The sequence below is a fragment of the Cuculus canorus genome, chromosome 1 (genome assembly GCF_017976375.1).
Source record: "Cuculus canorus isolate bCucCan1 chromosome 1, bCucCan1.pri, whole genome shotgun sequence".
In the NCBI taxonomy this organism is placed as follows: domain Eukaryota; kingdom Metazoa; phylum Chordata; class Aves; order Cuculiformes; family Cuculidae; genus Cuculus; species Cuculus canorus.
In genome coordinates this window covers 194,769,215-194,795,564 of record NC_071401.1, presented here as the reverse complement: position 1 = coordinate 194,795,564, position 26,350 = coordinate 194,769,215, and the positions used below count along the sequence as shown (strand labels likewise).

The window sequence follows — 26,350 nt, the reverse complement described above, 5'->3', positions numbered from 1 at the left end:
GGGTGTAGCCCCAAGCACTTCCTGGTGCAGTCCTATATGTCTGTTAAGCCCCACATGGCTAATGCTGACACGAATAATCTCTTGGTAGTTTCCTTTCACAGCTTCATTTGGAGACTCATGGGAATTTGAAATTACCATCATCAAATGAAAGTCGTAATTGATAATAAAGATGCAAACACTCTCACTGTCCCACGGGTACGTGTGGCCCAGCTGTCTGAGGGCACACAATGTACTGACTTGCAGTGGATCAAGCTCTGTCTGTCCTATACCAGGTGGGTTTTCTGTATCTGCAGCCCACAGAGCCTCTGCCTACCAAAGGGTTAACCACAGAACCACGCTGATTGAGAAAGAGCACAAGTGACATAAAACCTCAGAGGAATCGCAGGGGCTAATTGAAAGAGTTCTGTATTGCAAACACACCTACAGTTGATTAAAATGAGTTGTAAAACAAAAGATTGAGGGTCGGCAGAACAAAGCCAACATTAATTCTGGTAGCAGTAATTGATTATGGCAGTAAAGATTAGACATTCAAATAAAAAGTAGCTATTTGAGTGAATGAAAATAAATGGAGCATGTGAATATGAGGTCCCAAAACAACACAGAATGGTTGAGCGACTATAAAAATATTTTTTTTATCATCCACCAGCATGGCCATTAGATGCCTTGAAAAAGATCTAAACAGAAATTAAATAAACCACCTTCTGCTGATGGCACACAGACTGCTACTACTCAAGAAATGAATGATAACCTCACCCTTAGAGATCAATAGAAAGAAGCCAAGAATTTCTAAATGAGTTTTTCACTTCTCCTTAGCAGAAATCAGAGGAAAGATCATAGCAGGTTAATTCTAATTTAGCAAGCTACTTTTGAGAAATGTGGCATAGGGAAGTGAGCCAGAAGGAAAAACATCTAACGGAGAAGACAATTATAGAAAAAAAATCCAATTATCGCAATTAGCTACTGATTGGTCTATTATGAAATTTTTAGCACTGAGCTGCATTTCCAGGGGAGCAGGATGTAAGGCTATGTAGGAGTACTGAAAATTATTTGATGGGATAGATTTTTGTAATGAGGTAAACAACACACAATTACACAGAGTTGCATATTGGCTGATTCTTATGGGATTAATCCGACTCTCATGACAGCAGTCGCAGCTTGATCAAACATTTAAAAGAGAAGCACATAGCTGCTTTTATACTCTTCCTTTCAATCAAGAATAAAACAAACCCCAGTATTAGATGCAAAGAGCAACAATAAAAAAAAAATCTGTCATTACAATCCATAATCTTACATTTGGTCATAAATATCTCTTTATTTTAGTTATGATTACTGTTAATTAGCAGAATTCCCTATATCTCTTTCCTGCTCTATTATTTTTGTCTGCAAAGCATCCAAGTTATACAAAATTGTCCGGCAGGCTAACCACTTTCTAAAAGCCTGGAAGAGTTGTTTTTGCACTAGTTTTGGTAGTCTGATGTCAAACTAAGCTTCTTGTCCCCTGGAAAGTCAACATTTCTCCATTGCTCACCCAGAACAGTACAGAACAAAAAAACAGGAGCTGCTGGATGCCAAGAAAGAACTGAGTCTTAAAACAGAAAATGCACAATTAAGACACTATGGATGTACACACTTCAGAACTCACTAGCAATTTACTTCCTTCCATTACAGCTGGTATTTCTTGAATACATAATGCATGTGTCCCTTCCTATCTCTTTTGATTGCTTTGTTCTTTACCGGCAGAGCACAGCTGTGCTCTTTAATTCAATTCTCACACTGCATGCCACCTTCCTTTTCTTTGCCATACAACCACATCAGGCTCCATTCAAACCTACAGTATGTGCTTGTCTCGGTCTCCCATCCCTCATTAGTACCTTGTTAAAGTAGAGCGAGGAGCCAGATGAGATGACCCCACAGCCTTCTTCAGGCTTGACTATCTCTCCCCCAATAATTTCTTGCCACTCTGTCTTCAGGCTGTCTTGGTTCTCAAAATCAGACATGATGGTTGAAGGAAGGGGATTTTCAGGCTGACATTCAGTACCCTGAAACCCTGAGTCACACCTGGAAAGAAGCATAAATGTAACAAGTTTTAAAAGACTTCATTTGACAGTGACAATTACTTAAGGTGGTGCACTGAGCCTTTAAAATTAGATGTGAGATAATAAATCATTCTGGCCTTGGAATTTTGGAGCTGGAAACAAGCTAAAATAACTGGATAAAGGAAAAAAGCCATATCATATTTCTAAACAAAACCCATGTGTCCAGAAAGTTTGAAGCTGGCAGGTGGTAGTCTGTACCCTTAGTATTATCTGGTCTGACAGCAGCAGCCAAGCAGTGCTGAGCTGGTTCCTTGCATCCTTCCGGCCCAGTGAAACAGCTCTGGCACTGAGCTGGTCCCTGGTTCTTGGGCAAAGGGCTGGAGGGAGCACCAATACACCTGCAGCAGAGCAACCCTGAGACACTGAAAGCTCTTCACTGTCTGGATCTGCCATGGGTATGGATTTTCAGAGAGAGTTGTGGAGCAACCGGCTGTTAATGTTACTTGAATGGTCTAACCCTGCATAGTGCTTTTACTTTTTGATGTTTAATCTAGGAAAAAAAAAAAAACAACAAGGGGGGGGGGGCGGAAAAACAGCATGCAGAATACTAGGATACCTGAACTATCAGGAGACCGTTCTTAATAGAAACTGCCAAATGCTCGTACCTGCAAACACCATGGTCACACCAGCCGTGTCCACTGCACATGTTGGGACACTGCTGTCCAATGTAGATGTTGTCTAAGGCCCATTCATCTTGGGCTGTGTAGTAGCACTGACTCCAGCGGAAACGTGTGGCGCTGGACCTTAAAACCAATAACAATGCTTTAATTTGTGATTCTTTACAAAACTGTAGGAAAGAAGATAAAATACAACTAATAAAAAATAAAGTAAGTTGATATCACAATCACAGCCCAGCCTGCAAAGCCTGGCAGAACCAAAGACAGATTTTTGTAAATGAACATTCTAGATTATGCTACTTGCTGCTGAGGGCTATATAATCAACTCTCCAGTCATTTGTGACACTTCTGAGGAATTATGCATTATTTTAAGATAAACATATCAATTAATACTATTGGATTTTTATTGAGTGCCATTCTGCAAAGGTCACAGGCTGCAAGTCTAGAAAGGCGGATCTACAGTATGACTTTGATTTTTCTGTTTTTGGTCACAATTAATAGGCTGCAAGTTGTGTAAATATGTTTCTTCTGATATTTAAACTATCTATTAAAGTTATTGAGTGTAAGCATTTGTCCCCTTTGAATACTATTTCCATTCAACAATAGTTGACTGGTTTTTAGTGGGTATAGAAATTCCTTTTTGTGAAGATGATTCTAAAATAGATTTTGCTCACACATCACTGGTGTTATCATGATTGCAAGTGTTTGACAAAGATCTTGTTTCATAGCACCTATTTTTTTTCCACATTGCAAATAGTTTGCTCTTGGTCAACTTACTCAAACAAAATATTTAACACCCAAGGTTTGTCATGGGGAATCATTGGATTTGATTACTATATGTAACTCAGTTCTGCATATTTGTAACCTTCAAGCAGAAAACTTTGCTATAGTTTCTCCTTTCTAGTTAAATAGTTTCTCTTCAACAACTTTATTTTTCTTTATTATAGTGGAGTCAGGTAACATTACCTATTAAAAAGAACTTGATGTTGGCCCTCTAGGAGACTGTCCAATGTGACATTGACATTTTCCATGCTGAGTGACTCCTGCTAGCCAAACCCAGCCTGACATCCACCACCCTCAAAAACCAAGGCTAGAGAAGAAAATGAATCATGAGATTAATTTTTGTCACTGTCGAGACTTTCCAAGCTGTTGTGTCAGCCTGTGCACATCCAACAGGTTACAGGTGTTAGCTAGTGGCAGCTCCTGGCTGGTGGGCACAGGGACCCCGCACTCCATGCTTGTGGCAGAATGAGATTAAGTAAAATATATTGCATGTGAAGTGAAACAAAGATGGGAAATTGTTCATTGTGATGGAGCAAAAGGGGCTGTACCGGCTGCATGCTGAGTCTGGGAAAAAAGGGGTGTTGGAGGCAATGTGGATGCTCAGCTGGGTTGCAGAGCTGTGGTGGGAGTGGACAGGGAAAGGAAGGCTGACTGTGGAGAATTAAAAATCTAACTTTAAATTGGAACAAGCCTATCCCTGGCCAAGGGCTGACTGGACAGGCTAAGGACAAAAAGCAGGAGGTTCCTACAAAAAGTAAGAGCTTCTTCCCTAGCTTGTTTCTGAGCCATAAAGCTGCATCATGATGGCATGGAATATAACGATGTTACTCTAATTCAAGAGAACCGTTCCTCCCACCCCTAAGAAATGTATGCAGAATAAGGCTTATTCAATCAAATACTGTTAAGGTGGCTGAGTCACCTTGTCGCATGAATGGAAGTGAAAAAATGGATAGAAGAGGTCCATGCAGCTAAAACAGCATAGTAGAGCAGAAGAATTAGTCATCCAGTCGCATACAAAGACTAGTTGAGCCCATGCTTGGAGAATATTTTAAACCACCAATTTTGAATTTCTTTAAAAAACAAATGAAGCTGCCCAAGGGCTGCATTTTTTAATTGAAATGACCCTTGTTGTCTGTTCTAAATATCTGCTTGATACTGCAAATACTATAAGCACTTTTACACCACGTAGAGCTAATCTGCTAGGGCAGATCTGCCGATTAAATACTCCCTCAGGGTATAACATATTGATGGGTTACAGTACAAGAACCATGAATTATCCATTAAAAGCACACAATGCACATGAAGGACTTCCTAAGCTTGCATAGACACAATGGACAGTCAATATTAACTACAATTATTTACTGTTTATTTTTTGAGTGCTCTGAAACCAGCACATCATCTCAGTGGTGGTGTTCACATTTACTAAAGACTATCAACGGCCCGCACAGAGCCCTGACAGAGACTGTGTGCTCCAAAATGAGTGGTAACAACTGGTGTTAACTCTCACATGTTCTGAGGAAGAAGGGGAAAGGCTATGAATTGGAGAGTGGAAGATTTAGACTAGTCATTAGGGAGAAATTCTTCACGATGAGAGTGCTGAGGCACTAGCACAGGTTGCCCAGGGAAGTTGTGGCTGCCCCATCCCTGGAGGTGTTCAAGGCCAGGTTGGATGGGGCCTTGGGCAGCCTGATTTAGTGGGACGCATCCCTGCCCACGGCAGGGAGTTGGAACTGGATGATCTTTAAAGTCCCTTCCAATCCAAACCATTCTATGATTCTATGTCAGCTGCATGTCAAACTAAGGGTGAGTTCAGCTCCACTTGTTTCTTAGAAGCTCCCCTACATGAATGCAGTGGTGGCAGATTTGTTTCCCTCATTTAAGAGGAGGGGAGGAAGGAAGGAATTGTGCTGCTGCCTGGAGATGAACATGTGGCTAAAACAGAGGTGTGTGCATCAGCTGGGTGGCTGGGGACTGTCCCCAGGGAGCCACATCCTAGCCGACAGCGATATTCTTAGCCACAGACAAAGAAATCTCTCCCCTGGGGCAGCTTTACTGCTGAGGGAATCCTGTGGCTCCCAGAGCTGCAGTGGGGCGAGGGGCTGCCCCTGCCATCCCACCCAGCAGGGAGGTCCTGGGGGGATGTGGAAAGCTGGGCCACCATCACATGGCTGCAGACAGCAACAGATCTCATGGACTCTGATTACTCTCCAAGAGAGGGCAAACAGGAGTTAGGCTGAATTCACAATGGCAAAAACACCACCACTGAAAAGCCAGTCCTGCTCACTTTTTTTGAAAGCTTTCCAAGGCTGCTCTGCACCTCAAGGTAACAACAGCTTAGGAGGATTATGCCATTTAAAATGGTAATCAAAATGTTAAAAAGACGTGTTAATTAAGATAATAAGCAGCTGAGTGTCAGCTGCATTCTTAGTGATAAAATACTAGCTTTCTGGACAGTCACCATTTGGACTCTTATTCAGTATTGAGGACTTAAGACAATGTCTTATTACAAGCAAAATAAACCTCCCCTGTTCCTCTTATTTCTTCCTAGTTTTCTGATGCTACCGGAAGGCAAACTGGCTCTCTGATGACATTATATCTAAGTCGGGTTGATGTCAAACAAAATTCATGCTGTTAAGTGACATTTTACATAAGCACAAGGAAATCATGGTGACTCCCAGATGCATTGCGAGTGAAATGAAGTTCTTTCTGTTACAAAATTTTTTAGATATGTGATTTAAAATAAAGTCATTGCCTTCTCTCCTGATATCTAAAAACCTAACAATCTAGTACAAATTTGTAGCTGATAAAATTATATTTGCTACTTTCTGAGTTACCATAATTACATTTACCCAATTATCCTGAAACTCTCATTCAGTCGTTAGGTGTTGATTTGTTTATGAAGTCAGCAACTGACAGCTGCTTGTATCTAATTAAGCCTGTTCATATGTAGATGCCTCCCATAAAACTGAAATTAATTTTCATCAGTGTTAGAAAGGTTCGGTTTAAGTACAATACGATTTCAGCAAGCAGATGCATACATTCCATTTCTCCAATAGCAGTCCCACTGCAGTAGCAGATTTCCTAACATACCTAATCTCGGATAACACAGGGACTTAGTATACTCATGCTTGCCAGATGCAGAACATATACAGATGTGGAGGAATACCAGCATGCCCAGGAAGTTTTACAAGAGAAATAGGTCCTGTTATGAACAATTTTCTGGGTACATGGTCACAGTAATGGTGCCTGACGCTCCCTGGGCACCCAAGGTATAAACCCTCAGCACAGAGCGGTGCATGCAGGGATAAAAGCTCCGGCAATTGTAGCAGGGCTGTGCAGGCACCTGAGGGCATGTTGAGGCTACTGAGGGTCAGAGCAAGGCTAACGATATCTCAAACCCCGGTCCTGCGTACTAGTTTAGGTGTTTTCCTGAGCCATAAGCACAGGGTGGGCGGTGCATTTGACAGTCCCCAGAAAGTCCCCAGAGACCCCCATCCCCTCACCCCGGTTTTGGGAAGGCAGAAGGCCTGGCTCTTCCTCTCTGCACTGTTCTTCCCGGCCATTACTAAGTTTTTGCCCATGGCTGGCTGTTGCCATAGAGCGCAGCTGGGGAAGGGAGAGGAGAGGGAGGGAGGGCGCCTCGAAGAGTCCTACGAAGCATGTTCACTGCCAGGCTCCTGGGATGATGCTCTCTGTGTGACTGGGTTGGCAGAGGAGCTCTGCACATCAAACGTTAACCAGGTTTGTAAAAGCAGAAATTTGCCCTCTGTTAATAAGCGTGTTTTAAAGATGCAAAGGTATCTGCTCCTAGTCTCAACCCAAAGGAGCGACCGAGCCCTCGGTCTGCTCCTTGCTGATGGAAGGGAGAGGAAAAAGAGGGAAAGTGGCGGAGATGCATCTGGTGTGCTGAATTGCTTTTTGTTGGGAACATGCAGCCATTCTTCTTCACTCTGATTATGCCATAGCACAACACAGTCCTACTGAAAATGTGTTTTATGAGGAGGAAAGTAATGTTCAGTGGTAATTTGTACCTTAATTACAAACACAACACTGCTAACAGACAGGAACCCTTTCAGATACAAGACAGAGTGTGAAATATTTATGATTCGTCTGCAGCATAAACCAAGAACCTGGCTATTATTTCATCATAGTTTTTCCCCACAGTCTCCTAAATTAAAATGAAATTATTTGCTTCTGTCACCTCATATGCTGAGGAAAATTATTAGGTCCTAAAGAAAAAAAAAGGCCTACAACACTGCTATTATTATCAACTGTACAGTGTATAATAATAGTTTTGAGCATGGTATATAACTTATAAATAAATTTAAAAATAACAGCCTACTTTAGAGTAGCCTGCAAAATTGTAGACACTTTTTAAACTCCTAAGTGCCTATGTGAGCCACAGATTTTACAGCGAGTGGCACATAATGACATATAAGATGTAGTACATTATAATCTAACCACAGAACATTTATTAATAGACTTACTTGTGCCCTTCGGTATTATCTGACCTGATATGCGTTAAGGATTCAATATTTGCCCCTGATGTTTTGCCTTGAAATAGGAAATTCTGAATATTGGCTGTACAGTAAAAATGGCCAATGTGTTGAAAGAAGGTATCATTGGAAGCTGGTTGATAGAAACAGGTTGAGTTGAGGATGTGGTGAGTGCAGAAAAATGACAAAGGACAGGGATATACAATAACTTAATCTGAGCAAGTCCTCACTGCAATTGCTGTGAGAGGTTCAGGCCAAACATAAGCAAAATGTAACTCTAATATGAACTATTTAATTCTGAAATTAAGGAAGCCCAGAAGATTATTAAGATTTATAATAACTTTTTTATGCTGTAATAAAACTTTTAAAATAAACAATGGAAAAAATAATCTAGTTAAATAAATAAAAAAGTTAAGGCAGGCAAAACAAGTTTGTTTATAATAAGATGAATAGCGTAGGGCTTTCTGATAATTTTTGTTGCTGTTTCTTGCTGAAGAGAATGTTATTTTTGAAGACGTGTTATAAAAAGAAACAAGAGGTAAAAAATTCCCAGAAATCATAGATGAATCATTAGTTATTGTTTATACAAGGCTTTGGTCTTAAGATGTAAACAATAAGGAATGTACAAAATAAAAGCTAACAATCCAAACAGAGACTTCCTCAAGTGGGGCTTTTACAGACAAGCATCACTATTTTTGAAAAGGTCTGAACTTTTTTACAAGAGTCACAGTATGTAGTAAAAACAATCCTAAACAATAGTTTCTGGTGATGTCACCAACATTTCAGTCTCTAATTATGTAAGGAAGGAATTTTAAATAAAATACCTGCAACTGAGGCAGCTCTGGTACCCTGGCATTCCACCCACTGGCTGGAGTATGATCTACAGAGTATTTGATCTTTGTCATAGTCATTTAAAAGCAGATGAATTATCTGCACCCCCACAAAAAAAAAAATATATATAAAGAAGAAAGAATTGCTTACCAGGTCTTCTGTGGTAGAAGGACAGTGATTCTCCTCCACTGAGTAAATTCGCTGGAGTGGTAAATACTTGCTGATGTAAACTCCTGACAGCTTGGCATACTGGGAAGGCACTCCTTGAAGAAAAACATTTCAAAATCAGATTTACTATTGAAGAAGAATTGGGAAGGGAAGCAAGGGTTAAACATGCACAGAATCAGGGTCTTGCCTGGGTCCAGATGTTTGTGTGAAAGACCCAGAAGCAGAAAAATTATGGCATGATGTAGAGAAACTTCTTGTACTAATAGGAATACAAGTAAGGCTAGGAGAAAGCCATGGAGTTTAGCATTAGTAACTAGTAATGTTTTGTACTCCTCCATGAGATTGTCTAGCTCATATTTTACTATTCTCACCGAGCATTTAACACTGACCATGAAGTAAGTCTACAAGTCCACTACAGCAGGAGTCTGTGAAAGCGACCTCCAGACCATTATACCAGTTATTTTAGAGATGTACTTATGAGCCTTTGCTGGGGATGCAGGCTCCCCCAACTCCTTCATCTGCAGTGGGGAGCAGCAACAGGAACAGACAGAGCCACAAGACAGGACCCAACAATGGTCTACTGAAGTTGCCTCCAGAGGCCCTTACCATGCATTGCAGCTGTATTACCTTTGACACCAACACCAGTTGGTGCAAATTCCCCCTTCCTGCTTCTATGATTCTTTCTGATTTTAACTCAGATTCCTAGAGAGGTCTGTTCCGCAAATCTTTTTTTTCTTTTCAGAAAATATGATCATTATCATGTATTTTTTATATGAAAAATAAATCAAGTCCATTATCATAGCCTCTTACTCTTTCTAGACCTGTCCTTCCCATGTTACTCCATTTTCCTGCAATATTCCATTAATTTATTTATATATTGCCTGAACAGCACCCAAAACTTTAGTGCTATTATTTATTATTATTATTTATTACCACCCTATATATTTCTTTCTAAGCTACCCATTCAGAGATTCCCTTCTGTCATTGCTGCCACAGCACAACTCCTCCTGACTTTCTCCACCCCTCTGATTGTTTTTCGCTCTTTATTGCTGTATTGATCTCCATGTGAGGTGTCAGGAAAGAAGGGGACCTTTGGGATAGATACTTGGCTATGCAAGAAGCCTACTTTGACTGCTCTGAAACTAATAATAAAGCAGTGATTCTCTACAGTAGTTAAAACAATTAAGAATATTTATATAGTTAAATTATATAGCAATAGTCATCTATTAAATATGAAGAAGGGCAGAATACATTATTTTACAGATATATTTATTGCTAAAATATCTTAGAGTATTAAATGAAGAACTGATAGCTTATTCTGTCTCAGGGTTTTTTTAAAGTAGGTTTTCTAAAGGCTTAGTTTCCTTTCCAGCAATTTTCAAACATTTTTTGTTGATTCATCTCCACTAAAAGATCTTACAAAAGAGGATTTGATCAGTGCTTGTGAAGCAAACAAAACTTTCAAACATTTTAATTAATTAGTGGTTTTGTGTGTTTGCCAGATTAAGTGCTTGAGATATACTACAAATAACCTTCTCTATTACCCTTTTATCACAACAACATGGATGGTGTGAGAAAAATTATTTAGCTTCAAGTTCTCTCTGAACTCCGCTCCACTGACAGAGGAAAGGAGCGCTAAAATCTGAAGGCAGCTGATCTTCCATTAATGGCAAGGACAAACCCTAAACACCCATCACTATGAACTATTCTTGGACACTATGATGATGCCTGCTAGGTATAAAAGACATGAACCTTGTTTGAAATACAGAATTTATAGTTTTCCTCTAAATTCCATTTAAGGTAAGAATGCATTACTTGGATTTGCAAAGTTTAAAAATTCAGTTCCAACTTCTGTACTCTGCCCACTGAAGTAAACATGGTGAAACACAACATGGCAAAAGGTCACAGGACAATGCTTTCATTGCTTATAGAAGATGTGGGACTGGACATTCAAATCCCTCTGTGAACCTACAGAGCAGGCAGTGTAAAGGCACCAGGACAAGTTCACTGCCAGCCTCTGATCCTGCTCAGAGATAACTGAAAGACCCTGGTTAGTTCACCTTGAGGCCAGGGAATGTCCAGCTTGCCATCTAAGAGGGAAAATGAAAGCACAAATCATGGCCAAATGCACTATTCACAGTTGTGCTGAAACAAGGCTAAGTCACATGGGGAAACAGCAGCTAAGACTGCTATTTGCACTTCTTGCATAGATGGGGAAACAGCCAGTCATTATGGCCCTGGACTGTGTTTGAACCAGGGATGGGAGATGAAAGGCTCTACATTACAATCCCCGAAGGAATGCGCTTTCCATTTACGAAATGGCTGCGCACAAAGGCAGAAAGAATTTCTATCCATTTAAATTCCAGGAAACAGTAGATGCATTTTGCTTTGAAAAACAAAGCAATAGCACAGGAAAGATCTCGGCCATTACTCTGTAGCTTGATTTAACTGAGCCTCAGTTCTTTTTTCAGCTTTGGTCCATTCCTATCATGATTTTATGTTTCAGGCACTCAGATGCTTTTCTTCCAAATATCACAAAGAACAGTTTAAATACTTCTATTAATAATTTTGACTGATTCTAACTGAGAATTTCTTTCTAGAAAGAGCTATGAAGAAAACATCTTCCTTTACTTCAATGCCACAAGTATATTTCAGATGATCTTTGTATAAACAGAGTTTATGGAAGACAAAGATCGTCACTGCCAGCCTCACCTCCTGAACAAGATGCCATGTGAGGCCATGGTTGGTGGAGTACTCCAGTTTCACCTGGTTGTCCATATGAGGGGTAAATGCCTGACCACATCCCATCACCAAGTTGAACTGTATCATATACGAAGCTCCAATCTGCATAGACTGAGTCTCCACGTAGCGCATGCTAGAAGCTAACTTCAAATCTCCTGTAAAACTGAGAGATGTAAAGAAAGAATCAGAATACATCTCCAAAATAATTTGGAGGGGAACATCCTGAATGGTTCTGGGTTAAATACAGTGATGCTTCTTTCTTTGTCCTGTAGATTGGCACATGGGATGAGACCACGCACAGAAACATCTTTCCGTTGGTACTTCTGCAAATTACCAGGAAGGCCTTGATGTATCCCAGAGTATGGAACACTGAATTATTCTGTTAGTTCTCACTATATGCTCTTTGTAGTGAGAATCAAGTTAGGATGAAGCAAAGGATAACATACAGAAAAAACAACAAAGTTAATTCTCCAGAAGTGTCCATTGCCTAATGTCATGTCACAGTAATAGTTCTAATTTTATTCACACACCAGATGGTAAAGACACAATGTATTTAGTTTAAAACATTCTTATTACATAGACTTTTTATTACATTGATTTTCAAGTGATCCTACATGCAAGGCACTCACTGACTTTTGACTGTGTTTCAGCACTACTATTGCCTATCCTTGACTTCTTCTCTGCAGGATGCAGAGTTATATTATTCAGTGGACTAGAGAAGAAAATTTTGTCAGTAGTAATGTTTGGAACACATCATGCCTCATATATGATACAAGATACTCAGTTATCACATACATGATAACACAATATGTAATTTGAAAATACGAGGTTATTTCAATTTCAGCGGAGGTTTTCCTTTTATGCAGTATTCAAAAGAAAAAATCAAATGCAAGAGAGATATAAGGAGGAAATAATAACAACTTAAACTTTGAATCTTGCATGCTAGCCTTCAAAACAGAATGTTTTAAAGTCAGTTCACATAGAATGAAAAATGCCTCCCTCTCCTTAGTTTGAGACATTTAGTTAGTGTCTTCAGAAGCACTGTATTACTTTCAGCTTCAACATTCTCTAAGACTATTCTTAAATGCAAACAATTTTGGATAGGGGTTGCATCTTTTTAAAGAAAATCATTGCAAATCACCATGCAAAAATAAAAAGCTACATTCAGTACAGTGGTGATGAAAAAAATAATCTAGTTCAGGGTTGCCCTTATGGTCGAATAAGTTGCAGTTTATCATCTTAAATAAAAAATCCTAATCCTTCAATACTGCACAATAAAGCATATTAACTTTTACCTCTATAAAATTCAAGGTCATGACAAAGTCAGTGTAAGAACTAGGAATATAAATAAGTGTTACTTAGCACTCTCTAAAATTAATTCACTGACCCATGCTGTTTTCAATAGCATCCTTTCCAAAGAAAGCAGTTGAGCCCTAAATGTCAACATTCTACCTTAAAACTTCAGAAAAAATTGCTGAAAGCTGACATCAGTTTTGTTGTTATCAAATTGCTGTTACTTTGCTGTTGTTATCAAATTGTTGTTACAAATTGCTGGCTCAAAAGATCCAGGCTTCTTTCTAGTCTCCAACCTTGTTCTCTGTGACTTCACTTCCTAAAGGATAATCCAACTCATGGCATCATGTGAAACTATCGGGTCTACATTGATCAGCAACACAAACCAACGGTGGATGGACATTCTTTTCACTGCTGGGGCACTGTCATGGACAACTGAACCAGAAGGCACTAAGTTGCCTCAGAAAACTGTATCTCAACTTTTGCTCTTTCAGTCAGTTATCAGTGTTTTTCTTCTCAACAGGAATAATAATTTTAAGTTGAGCAGAGGATATAAAGCACACTGATCAGTGGTCCAGCTGGCAATCTATGGGTTGTGGTTTAACCATTAGAACTGAAAATTTGTTTAGCTGATGCCTGAATTTTATTCCAAACTTTATTTAGTACTTTTCAAAATGACTAAACCCTGCAAATTTAAAAATTAAAGTTGACTTTGTCTGGTGTGGTTTTAATTTCTACAGTGCAACTTGAAATGTCACACCTAAACCTGGGCATAACACATCACAGTTACCTAAAGCTCATTTTAACAAAATAAAGGAGTTGAAACGAAATAGTCTGATGAATCATCTGCCCAGAAGCTGTCTTCCCCGAAGTGACAGAAGATACGTGAACAGCATAGGTGCAAAGAATTAAATGTTTTGTTTTGTCTTTGTTTCCATAAAATTTCCTGCTATTCAATATTACTGAATAAAATAGGAAAAACCCCCATCTTAAACTCTAACACGTTTTACTGGTGATATTCAGGTCATGATTAAAACACTTCTAAGTTCAGTATTCATTTTCATTTTATAACTTAGCCACTGAATATTGTACACAGTACCTTAAGCATTGTTTTAAAGTCAAAACAGCTTTTAAAAATGGATATTAAAGAAATGTGAAAAAGGAAGCTAGTGATGAGATGAAGACAATCTGTGATGCTCCATAAGAAGCTCTTTTAAAGTGAGGAAATCACATTATGGGTTCACAAAGTCCTTTATCATCCACAAATTGCCTCCAGCTGAACAAGGGTAGCATTAAAGGTGGGGGCTCCACCTTACTTGCCGCTTCCTCTCTCTCCAGCTCTCCTGTGTACATGGTTAGGGGTACGTTCATCTGCTGGAATACCAAATGTTTTCTTTATCCTGGGTGTCATGCAGCTGGAATACATTTCTGGTTTTCATAAAAGACAGAGTAATATCTCTGGCATAACAATAATTAGCTAAAAATTCAGAAATGGGAATGCAGAGGCTACATTTTTGTATGAATATGTAGCTGTGAGTAGATTTTAGTGTGTATTTAATTAGACCTGTGGAGGCACAGGAACACAATACCCATAGGTGCCCTCAGAACAATCGGTCTCCCTCCAAGCACTGCCAACTAATTGGTACTTCTGGGAATGATATCACAGCCAATGTCAGCCAATATGCACCGCTCTAAACTGCTCTGGGATTCCCAGAGTTACCATGTTTTCAAGGCCAGTACTTTCAGGAATACTGAAAAGCCACTGAGATGCAGCTTGTTTTGTAAAGCTGCATTGACTGAAATATTGACGTGATGGCCAGACATTCATGCCAGCCCCAGCTCTGCTTCCATCAAAGGCAGGAGACGTTCATGTCTTTTTACATCACATCATATCTACTTCATTAAATACCCTAAATGCGTTTATATAATTTAATTAAGTCAATTATCTGAAAGAGTCAATTACCTGAAATAAACTTTCTGCATGTTAGAGATTAATAATTAATCTAACAGACAAAACCTTTTATAAACACAGGTAAACTATCAAGCCTATGTTGGGCAATGGTATTACATTGTTTCATAAGGATAGTTCATTTTAAGCCAGATTTACAGTCTTCCCCCACGCTGCTCTAGGGACAGTGGGACACTATTGTTCAATACATTGAATTAAATCATAATGTCGTAAGCCAACTGAAGACTTTTTTTTATATCATGCTATTTTATTTCTATCCAGATGAATATTCAAAAAAGTAAATGTTAGCATCCTCATCAATACTTAAATGTATTTTAGCAATTGGCTGTAAATATTCTATAACACTCCAGAGACATTTGGGTCAAAATCTTGCCTGCATATGAGCATTTTTGCAAAGTGGTAGATTACTGTACATCATCAAACATTTCATTTTAAAGTGTTTCAGAGTCCTTTCAGTATACACATTACAGTTGCTGTAATAAAGTCTAAGAGCCAATCTGAAAGCAAATGCTGACAATTACAATCAAATAAAGTGACTGTTCCAGATAGAGACCATTATAAACCACTCAAAAATCACCTTTTCTCAAAACATATGTGTATCAACAAACCCTTTTTTTTAAGTGAAGCCAGATACTGAAAAGAACAATCTTTCTCTCCAGCAAAAATTAAAACCCCTCTCCTCAGTTTTCCCCAATTTTAAGGATTAATATAGCAGATGTATAGATTCTGAGGCAGAAACAGGGGCCTGGTAGACAATTAAAGACAATTCAGTGAAAATAGGCCTGAGGATGGCATCCTGTAAAATGATTTACTGTGTATTTACTATAGTTCTACTAATGATAAAGCAGTTGTCAGTCTTGTTCTCAAGAAGATGGTGTCAGTACTACTTCAAACTCTGCTCATAAAAAGTCAGGAGTTAGAAAATGAGAACCAAAAGGACTCACAGCTGGGAAAAGCCAACAATAATTAATTTAAGTAGCATCCATTTGTACGGATTTCGTGCAAGTTTAAAAATTTCCCTTGAGGGAAACAAGGTCAGTGAAGGATAGAGTTCATGCCTTCCAGTGATAATGAAAAATATTTATACATAAATAGTGTGGAAATATCACAAAAGCTTTGATTCTTTATTTGGTGTGTAGAAAATTCAACATTTCCACTATGACTGAGCACTACAAATCCTAACCAGTATATGAGATGGAGAATTTAGCTTAGCATTTATTAATCTGATTCTGATTTAGAGTCGCAGGAGGAAAACAGGAACCTCTGCTATCTTAAATAACCTACCCCTCTTCTCATGATAAACTGGTCTTACAAGAACAGAGGGAAAAGAATGTCATTAAAGAGCTTTCATTCCAACTCTTTGATGAAGAAGATGCAAAGAGTTTGAGCCCTAACATGTTGTTTCATTTTAATGAGCAGCGAGTACCTTCCTTGTCCTTATTAAAGTGGTTAATGGTGCTTCTACTGCCTCATTATCACTGCCAGAACACATTTGGTGTTGTTCTTACTGCTAAGCCAACTCCTTTTAGTTTGACAGATGATCAGAAAGTCAAATCAGATTGCTCAGAGATACTTGTTAATAAAATTCCAACAGTGTTTCTCTGAATGTCCATGGGAATGCTAAAATTATTTATACTTTCTTGAGGTTTTCTATAATTACTGTGATTGTACTTTCTCCAAATAAATATATCTATGCCAACTAAAGCCATACTGGGTTTATATGTTGATCAGACTAGCATGAAAGTATTATTTGGTTTTCATCAAAACACAGAGACTAATTTGAGCTTTGTTCGTATTAATTCAAAATGCTACATTTATGTACTCTAGAATTTAATTTTTGTGAAGCAAGTTAATGTTTTACTAAAAGAGCTTATATTTACATAGTCTTAAGAGAATTTTATTTCACTTTGTTCTATTCTTTTTCTTTTTTTGCCTTTTTTTGCTTTCGGGCAGGTGATGCTTTCTTGTTTTGGTTTCTAAATGCACAGGACATTTTAGGCATAATTGGAATATGTCATAGTGCTGATCACAGTGTAATGACTAAACAGATATAACACTAGACAAAATAACTACAAATGACTAACATCCTTCTAACAACATTCTGCCTCCTTTCCTTTTTGGAGTATAATCTAATGGCTATGTTATCAGATCTGAAGATCGCTTACAAAATATCCAGAGTATGTACTTTAAAGAATATTTCATAACTTTTATACCCATACTGACTTGACTGGATTTTAAGTGAAGATTATGAAAATTTTATAAATTGTTTCTATTACAATGTTCTTGAAATATTTAGTGAAGAAAGAATGCTACATCCAAGGTTCCTATGAAACATAAACCCCTGTGCACTTAGGGGTTAAAAATGGGCTGTAAAAACTTGCAATTAGGTTAGCAACTGTACTTTTATCCATAATGTGAGGATGAGACACATCTACTCTGAATACCTGCCAGAAAGACTAATTTGTAGAAATCAGTTGGTTCTTAGCAGGATGAATAGACAAATAAAGCAAAAGTAGAATATAAATGAATACGTGTTTCTCACCAAAGAGTCCAATCATGTCCACAGTAGGGCTGAACATTTCCCAGGTAGAATCCCAGAGACTGTGTGACTTCAACTAGGTTGGTGAAGTCCAGACTGATACTGTTGAAAAGCACTGAGGTCATGATGATTTCATCTATCGCCCACACATCTTCACCTTGAGAAGAGTGATATGGTTGCCACCATCTGAACTGAATGCCAATCTGTCTTGCATCTTCAGGCAGCTCCACTGAAATTATTCTGGAAAACAAACAAAATAAATAATATTGAAAGTTTTGCCATTTGTAATAATCATAGAATCATAGAGTGACCTGAATTAGAAGGGACAAACAAGGATCATCTAGTCCAACTCCTATCCCTGCATTGGACAACCCTAAAATTCATACCATGTGACCTAGGGTGTTGTCCAAATGCTCACTGAATATTGTCAGGCTTGGTACCAGGACTGCTTCCCTGGAGAGCCTGTTCTAGTGCTCCACTACCCTCTGTGTGAAGAAACTTTTCCTAATACTCAACCTAAACCTCCCCTGACACATCTTCCTGCCATTCTCTTGGGTTCTATCATTGGTCACCAGAGAAAAGAGACCAGTGCCCGATCCTCCTCCTTCTCTCAGTAATAATAATACCATGGGGATGTATTATATGGTTATTTTTTTTACTGACCCTAAAAAACATGAGTTAAATTCAGCCCATAATTATCTTAGCATCTATTGGTATAGCCTCTACCAGTGGCAAAGACAGGGGAATCGTTTGTTCTCTTGGTAGCTGATGCATTTATGGAATGCCATGTGCAGCCACGCCATGTGCAAAAGCCACAAAAAAATGTTGCCATCAGTTTTGCACATTTTGCTGCTACTGCGGAGATCTTTGTAAATTTAAAGATGCTTTTCCTTGCCAGAAGAAACCTGAAAGTCCTCCATTTGAAGCCCAGGAGCTGAGACTAGCAAAGAGGTGATGAGCTGACATGGACTTATGAATTCCATCTCAATTTTCTCAGCCTCCGTGGATTTTATCCTGATCTCAAGACATGCATCTTCTTAACATCTGTGCTTGTTTCCACACAGCACTGATGTCATGCCTGTGTTGCTCTTGCCCTAGAAGAACCCACCACTGTAAATTGCCACATTCAAGTGGGAAAGGTTCATCAGGTCAGTCACTGTGATTATGTGTAATCTTCTGTGGCAGAAAATTTTCTTCTGTAGTTGCATAGAGATGCAACTGAAGGTGAGCCCCAGGTGCTTCTCCTGGTATACAAGGTCACCTGATTTGGCATGGCAGCTATGTCAACAAACCTAAAATTGACAAACTGCAAAGAAAATTAAGAGTAATATCTAATTTCTGGGAGCAATTATTGTATACAGCAGCAGGGAGCATGCATTAATTGCCACAGCAATGACACCTTTTTGAAAGCTCCATAAATCACCAGGACCACGGTGCCCCACACAAGGCAACAGACTGGCAACAAGGAAGTTAGTTTCCATTGGGAAAACCCTTGGGAAAAGGGTTTTCGGCAAGCTCATCACGTAGCTGATGTTTTTTCTTTCTCTTTTAGAGTTGCGGATAAAATGACAAATCAGGTAAACTGGAAATATCGTTTTTATACTTCAGCACCAAGATTTTTTTCCAGATTTTAGGCTTTCTAAGCTGCCTGTTCTAATATTTTAATCTGTGTATATGAAGCAGTCTTTTGCCTGCGGAACTCTTAGTGCCAAACCACACCGTTAGAAATTACTTGGTAAAATGTCCATGTAAAAGGTAAATTTATAACACCATTGTTTAATGTTACATTGATTTAAAGAATAATATGCTAATTAGCACAAAAACATCAAGCAGATTGACTAAACAGGTGAGAAGCACTCAAAAATTCCTGGCTGGCATTTCTAGGAGCTGCCTTTTGCCAGTCATAGGCTGGAGAGAGCAGCATCGAGGGACTGACAGAGGCTGCCCGTGTTCCCGTGGCAAGGGATCAGCAGTGCGCACACTTTATGGATGGCAGATACCTTTCTTTTGCCACTCTGATAATCATGTTGGAATGACTTTATAACCTTCTATGAGAAATACCCAGACCAATTACTCACTGGGCTGTGGATAAACTAAAGGACTTGCTTTCTACCAAAGGTTCCGTAATAAGCAGCAACTCTACGACTTTTGGAGTCAGATTTTAAAGGCATAAATGACACTAAATTGTTACTGATGCTAAAAGGTGCCAACAATTTTGTCTTCTATTAGTTCAATAGGGCAAACTTGAGGAAAGCTGGAACCCTGGGACAGGAGGAGAACTGCAACCAGTGTATGCTATGAAGCACTTGGCATTCATATGAGCTAATGCACTGGTATAATCCCAGTCTTATTTCTCTGCTGGTGGCTGCCTCTGATGCCTGCATCCTCCCTTTTACTCTTAACTCCCATAAGCTCAACAATGTGGACGCTAACTCTCACTGACAGCAATTTACAGAAAATCCTAAAGCACGGCATACACCACTGATACACCTACCGGATGTTAAAATATTTAACATATGTTAAAATAAATTTCTCATCCCAGGAGATTAAGCAAATAAAATCTAAAAACATTGGTGTAAACCACTATATATGGCACATATGTTAGTATGCGGAACCTGACTACATCTCCAGTTGTAACAGCCTCTCCTGTCTGGCTTTGATTTGTTGGAGATAGATGGAGAGGGAGGGGGATTCTTGCTAATGACTTTTCTGCTGAAGAGAAGAAAAGTGTTCCTACTAACATTACCAGCTACCATCAGATTTCTTAAAAACCAGCTGGGAGACCTTTGCTCTGATCTCATTCTTTCAAGCTATGCGCATACCTAATATTGAAAAACCACTGCTGTTCCACTCAGAAGAAAAATGCAGCTGTCAAATGTTAGCAGATTAAATGCACCTTTTCAGCAGAACATTAAATGTGTAATTATTTTTTGTATGACTGAAGATTAATTAAATTTCTGGATACAGATTGATTGCCAAACTTTGCAGCAGTCCATCTAGGCTACCAAAAATGCTGATATTTCCAGATAACATAATATGAAAAGGTGAAGCTTTCTTCATGTTTTTCATCATAATTATTGCCAGTATAGTCTTCAGAATTGTATGTCTATCATTTTTCCATTTACCCAGAGCAGAGTATACACGGCAAAACTTTTCTAACCTGTATATGTTGTGCTTAGGTCGTTGCCCTGCTAGCACAACAGATATTAAATGTTTCATATCTTATCTCAAAAAGCAAAAAAAGTGCCTGGCATCAATATAAGATACTACCTTTATGTCTTAAACTTAATTAAAATCAGTCACTGGGATGTATATTTTCCTTTTTGTTTTAAAAATTTCATAGTGCTATATATTAAAAACCTTTAGGGAAATACAATTCCTACAGCTGTAATCTTGAATCTAGAATTAGAAATGGAGCCATATAAAATAAATATATGACTATAATAAAGGATGGGAAAGGAAATTTTGAAAAAGTTTTATGTGTGTTTCAGTTTGTAGGATCTTTCCTTTGGAAACATTTAAAACTTCAGAAATTAAAGCTCACATGAAGTATACTTCTGCCAAATACAGCTATACTTGCCAGATTTTTGAGAATTTCATATAGCTCCCAGGAAATACATTTAATGTTACAAGTTGGGGTTTTTTTCCTATTAGAATATTCTGAATCACTTTTTATATATTGTGTTGTATTGAGTTATTAACAAAACGAGGATTTTTTTTTAATGAGCTAATCTGAGCTCAATATACATATGTAACAAAAGTGACTTGCAGATATACCTACAGTCCCACCCCTGAGGCTGACTCTGGCATTATCCTGGAATTGGATAGAGAGGTAGAGAAAAGGACACAGGGCAAAGTGACTCCTGGGCAGGAATGGGCCAGTTGAGATGGGACGAGCAATGCCACTATCAGCTCTGCCTCGTGTCCCCCTCACACAGCACCTCCTTTCATTGGGATTTTATTGGCTTTGCTGCAGCACCACATGAAGCTGGATGCTTCCAGGTTTGAGCCAGCCAAGGAGGCTCAGGCATGCTCAGAGAGACTCACAATTTTTCATGTGCTTTATGAAAACTGGTTGATGGTCTCACAAATGTGAAGTAATGCCTTCTTCTCTAAATACATCAGATACAATCCTCTCTAATCTGACATCAAACACAGTTGCTACTAGATGAGATGAGCTCTTCATTCAGCTTCTTCGTGATTTGCTTAGCTCTCAGGCACAGTTACTAGCAGGACCTTCCAGGACACAGAGTCCACCCCACCGGCACAGTCATGTAATCCCCTTCACCTTGGGAGCAGGCACAATATCCCTGCTGACCTGGGGAGACCCTTGCTATCAGATTTTGCCTCAGCTGCCCTGTGCTGTTTGCAAACCCTGATCCCAGAGGATGGTGTAGTGAAGGTATCTGTGGCTTCAAAGCTACAAATAATTTATGTTAATTTATCTTTACAACTGGCTGCTTCCATGGCAAGAGACATGCCCCTGTTTCCCACAAGTACATTTCTACTCCTCATCCCACACTTCTCAGCTTGTTCTGTCACATCACTTGAGACTTGGATGCCATTAAATCCATGTGTTCATTTTTACAGAAGCAGGCAAAAATGAAAAGTGCCCCAAACGGCTGCAATATTTCAAGGAAAAGCAGTAACTTTCAGTGCATAGTAGATCTTCATTCCACTCACTCCTGCACCGTGTGGGCTGATGTACTTACTCTCTGCCTTGCAGTGACTACCACTACCAGTATTAACTGCATGCAGATAACACTCTTGACATTTACACAGTTACCTTGGCTCATGGTAGTTGAGATAAGAATAGTGTTCCAGTAGCTTCCAGGTAATCCCATTGTCATAGGAGTAGTGCAGCAGCACTCCTTCCCCGGGCTGGTCGGGTGCTTTGCAGGTACTCAGCACCGACTTGCTGCCGAGGCGTAGCGTGAACTGCAGGAACCTGTATCAGAATCACACAAATATTTATATAGTACCACTTACACAGTGCATTTTTTTTGTTTTTCCTAACCAAGTTGTTTTCAGATCTTCTGAATCTAGACAAATTTTTATAAATATCTGTTATGGGGTATGTGTGATTTGTTTTCACTGGCAAATAATGCAATGTGGCACGTACAGTTAAAAAATGCCAATCATTACAGCATTTAATTATTTATTAGGCACTGAAGGGGAGGGAGAGATAGTGAATGGATTTAATCAGCTGCCACAAGCTGTCAAATAAACACAATCTTATAAATAATTAATTCACACTTGGCTTTGACATGCAGGTTTGATATTAACATTTCATATTTTCCATCTGAGCTCTCAAATAACTTCCCTCCACTATGTTTTGGGCTCTGTTGGTTACAAAGCAGAAGGGAAAAAGGCAAAGCTATGAAATCACCATTAAAATGTGGAACTGGGAGTTTTAAAAAAACTTTTCTTCTTGCTAAAATATTTGGCTTAATAGTATACAAGGTTGTAGCTGGAAGGGAAGGTGTTCCCCAAATCTTTGCCCCACATTACTGCTCTTTCCCACCTGGATTGGGAGCTGTCAAGGAAGGAGGTGATAAGCTGGCGCCTCCCATCCTTGTTGAAGACCAGTGCCTTGCCGCTGGCCAGGACCCCACAGCCAAAGCTGACCTCAGCCCCCCGAATGGAGTAAAAGTTGTGGTACGAGGAGAGGCGGGAGCTGGTGAAGCTCTCTGAGATGAATACAGGGAAGGTCTGTGATGCCGTCTCGCATGCTGGCCCTGAAAAGCCTGGGTCACACCTGCAGGTGAAGGAGATAGAACAGCCTAATTAATTACCCATCTTCTCCTGCAGATGGTTAGCATATCACCACAGTGGCTGCAGTGGTTCATGAACTGAAGATGCCTACAAAGTCCCTATTGACTCTAAGGACCAAGAGCCTCTTTAAACTCTATTTAGGTACTGCATAGCCAATGCCTTTCTTTTAGCTAGCACTTACTTTTCCAATTAAAAAAAATCATAGTTACCAACACCTCCCAACTGACATGTAACAAGCAATATAGAAATATATTTATTCATTTTCAGAACAAAGATACTGCCAAAAAATTTACAGTTGTTACTATGTAAAATTAATAATTTTACAATTAATTAAAATTAATTAATTTGCTTTTATGTATAGTGTATGAGATGTGATTAAAAGAAATTGAGTAACAGAACAGCACCCTGTGGGCCACACTCTTGTTAATACCTAAAAATAGTTACACCAATTTTTGTTTACCTAATACAATAGTTACACCAATTTTTGTTTACCTAATACAATAGGTAAACAAAATAGTTACACCAAGTTTTGAATGGACTTACTGATTTTGAGTAAGTACTTTTACTTTTTAGTCTGGAAAACTTTTAACAAAACTTTCAGAAAACTAGAGTGCTGACCTTCTGTCCTTGCGATCTGTTAGGCTATGGGATACTACAAGTACAAAAACTAGAAATATGATTCTTTCTCAAAACCTAATATAAAAGTGATACAGTCCCAAATCACCTCTAAACCCAACATAAAGCATGCATCACTGACATTTCAGCATGGTCTGTAGCACATTTTAAGGTGAACTGGAAGTTAATCTCTCTCCCAAAAGAAAATCATAGAAAGAAACTTAAATATGCTGCTGTTTAGAAAGACTGATCATTAGCCCTCCAGTGAGCTTTGTGCATTCTGGGAGCTATGCTAGTTTTATATTTAGTCATCTTGAAAAGAAAGGGCTGAAACAAAAATAACTTTCAGATCATCAAGTAAACTATGTGACAGAAATTGAAGACAAGTACTGAAGTATAATTCTTACTTGCAGCCATTTCTAGTACACTGTCCTCGCCCTGAGCAGAATTTGAGGCAAGATGGACCAATATAAACTGCAGGGAAAAGAAATCAGTTAAATGTAATGTTACGTTATGCGATAAACAGAATATAACAAACATACAGACATGATCATACATTATTCTATTTATCTTAATCCCACTACGTGGAAGAGGTCTACAAAAGCATAAAATGCATTTGATTGCGTCCTTCTGCAGAACTGAGTAATGGTTTTTTGCTCTGTGTCAAGGATAGCCAGGGATAATCTATTATTTAATAGCTAATGTCTTTCTGTACACATTAGTGATGTTTTAATTAATGTATCTGATTTTTCTAAGACTATGAATGAGCTCAGATGGTCTGTTATACATTGACTGTGTTCTTGCATTCCCTTTTCTTTATCTTATTTTGGGGATGTAATCCAATATATATTTAGTATATTTCAATAGCAAGATTGTAAATTTTTAAAATGTATTTCTGCTACCCTCACTGAAACCCTGATGCTTAACTTCACTGGACTTATTGGAATTAGAATCTGCCCTGATGTGTCTTAAGTAGCTATTAAATATTATACATCTTCACTGATTCTTTCAAATGGAATAAAACTCCAAAGCATATGCACTCAGAAATACTCCAGACTTGCTTCACTCTTTTACTTCATCTTCCTCCAATGACTCCTAATTGACATTGTTTATATTTTGTGACAAATCTGAAGGATGGAAAGATGAGCAAATGTCAATATGAGCTACATCTCATTGCACTACTACGCAGAAAAGCATTAATACGGATATACACCAAATGCATTAATGCTGCTGGCTGTAGTTCAAAGTGATAACTTTTGGGCAATGTTCTTTCAATACAATGTGATAAATGGGCCTTAACAATGAATAGTGTTATCCTTTCTGTTGAAGAATGCCCATTACTTGGAACGTCATCCAAATAGACATCAATTTGAAATAATCTCTAACAAGTAGTTATTCCATCTCCTAGTTTTGTGATGCTGCCTATTATAGCAGTGTGTCAGTACTCCCTGGCAGACGCACTCTAAATCCCTGTTAGCTACTCCCTGTAATTTAACTCCCCATCAGACTTCAAGTGATTTCTAGATTTTCTCACTTTTCAGGGTGCAAAAATTCTGTTCTTCCTGTTTGATTAATTTGTGTCTTTTGAGGTCTTTTGAGGGGGTGGTAAACATAGAAGGGTTAAAGAAGTAATGATGCTGTTCAAAATGAAAAAAGCTTTATGGAAATTGGCGGTTTTCCAGTGTTTTCTATCTAAAGGATGGCCAGCTTCCATATTTCATTTAAAAATTAATTCACATAAGCAGCAGTTGTGACGCTAAAAGTCAGAGTGCTGAATCCTTGAAAATCTTCCTCTCTTCAAGAATTTGAGTAGCTTTTGGATCAGGCACTTTTTAGGTAGGTGGCTGGTAAAACTTCTTTTGAGATGGTACACACTGGAGCATGCAGGATGCTTTGATGGAATTATATTTTGTTTATTTTGTTCTACAAGAAAACGTAGTGCAGATACATGACTTGTCCATTGATTTTCAAAATCTTGTTTTGTTATTAAGAATTTGGATCCCTGGATTGATTTCATCTGGCTCTTTATTCTGTGAACACATATAAGCATCTCTAACACATATAGTTGGTATTTTCTTATGTAGCAACTCATCTTTGCAGATACTCACAAACATCTTCTTATGTTTATACACATAAATTTTCCCTTCATTTTACTTTATTTTTCATGTATAGCATCATCTCTATAGATAAACAATAATACTTTATCCAGAATGTCAAGATGATGCTGCGTCCTATTAATAGCATTAAGAGATTAATTTTCATTATGTTTGGTTAAAAACTTTCATTTGTGGCATTACCTTATCAGCTTCAAGTATTTTCTTCTCAAAAGTAGGCATTAATCTATTTTAAGAATTTTGCAAAATGCAATTATTTAAAATTCCCAGGCTCCATATCAAACATTATTGGGAATTGCTGCAATATTTCAC

The 26,350-nt window shown here is 38.5% G+C and overlaps 1 protein-coding gene across 2 annotated transcripts in view; it reads right to left on the bottom strand.

The window, feature by feature from the left end:
• RELN (reelin) overlaps nucleotides 1-26,350 on the bottom strand; it is a 291,669-nt gene that overhangs the window by 74,504 nt on the left and 190,815 nt on the right. For both annotated transcript variants that reach the window (XM_054071453.1, XM_054071462.1), the window contains exons 17-24: nucleotides 24,332-24,398; nucleotides 23,059-23,292; nucleotides 22,321-22,482; nucleotides 17,538-17,774; nucleotides 11,704-11,896; nucleotides 8,974-9,086; nucleotides 2,702-2,839; nucleotides 1,872-2,058 (exon numbers count right to left, since the gene is read on the bottom strand). In XM_054071453.1, the coding sequence (XP_053927428.1) occupies nucleotides 1,872-2,058; nucleotides 2,702-2,839; nucleotides 8,974-9,086; nucleotides 11,704-11,896; nucleotides 17,538-17,774; nucleotides 22,321-22,482; nucleotides 23,059-23,292; nucleotides 24,332-24,398 (1,331 nt within the window). The remainder of the gene's footprint in view (nucleotides 1-1,871; nucleotides 2,059-2,701; nucleotides 2,840-8,973; nucleotides 9,087-11,703; nucleotides 11,897-17,537; nucleotides 17,775-22,320; nucleotides 22,483-23,058; nucleotides 23,293-24,331; nucleotides 24,399-26,350) is intronic.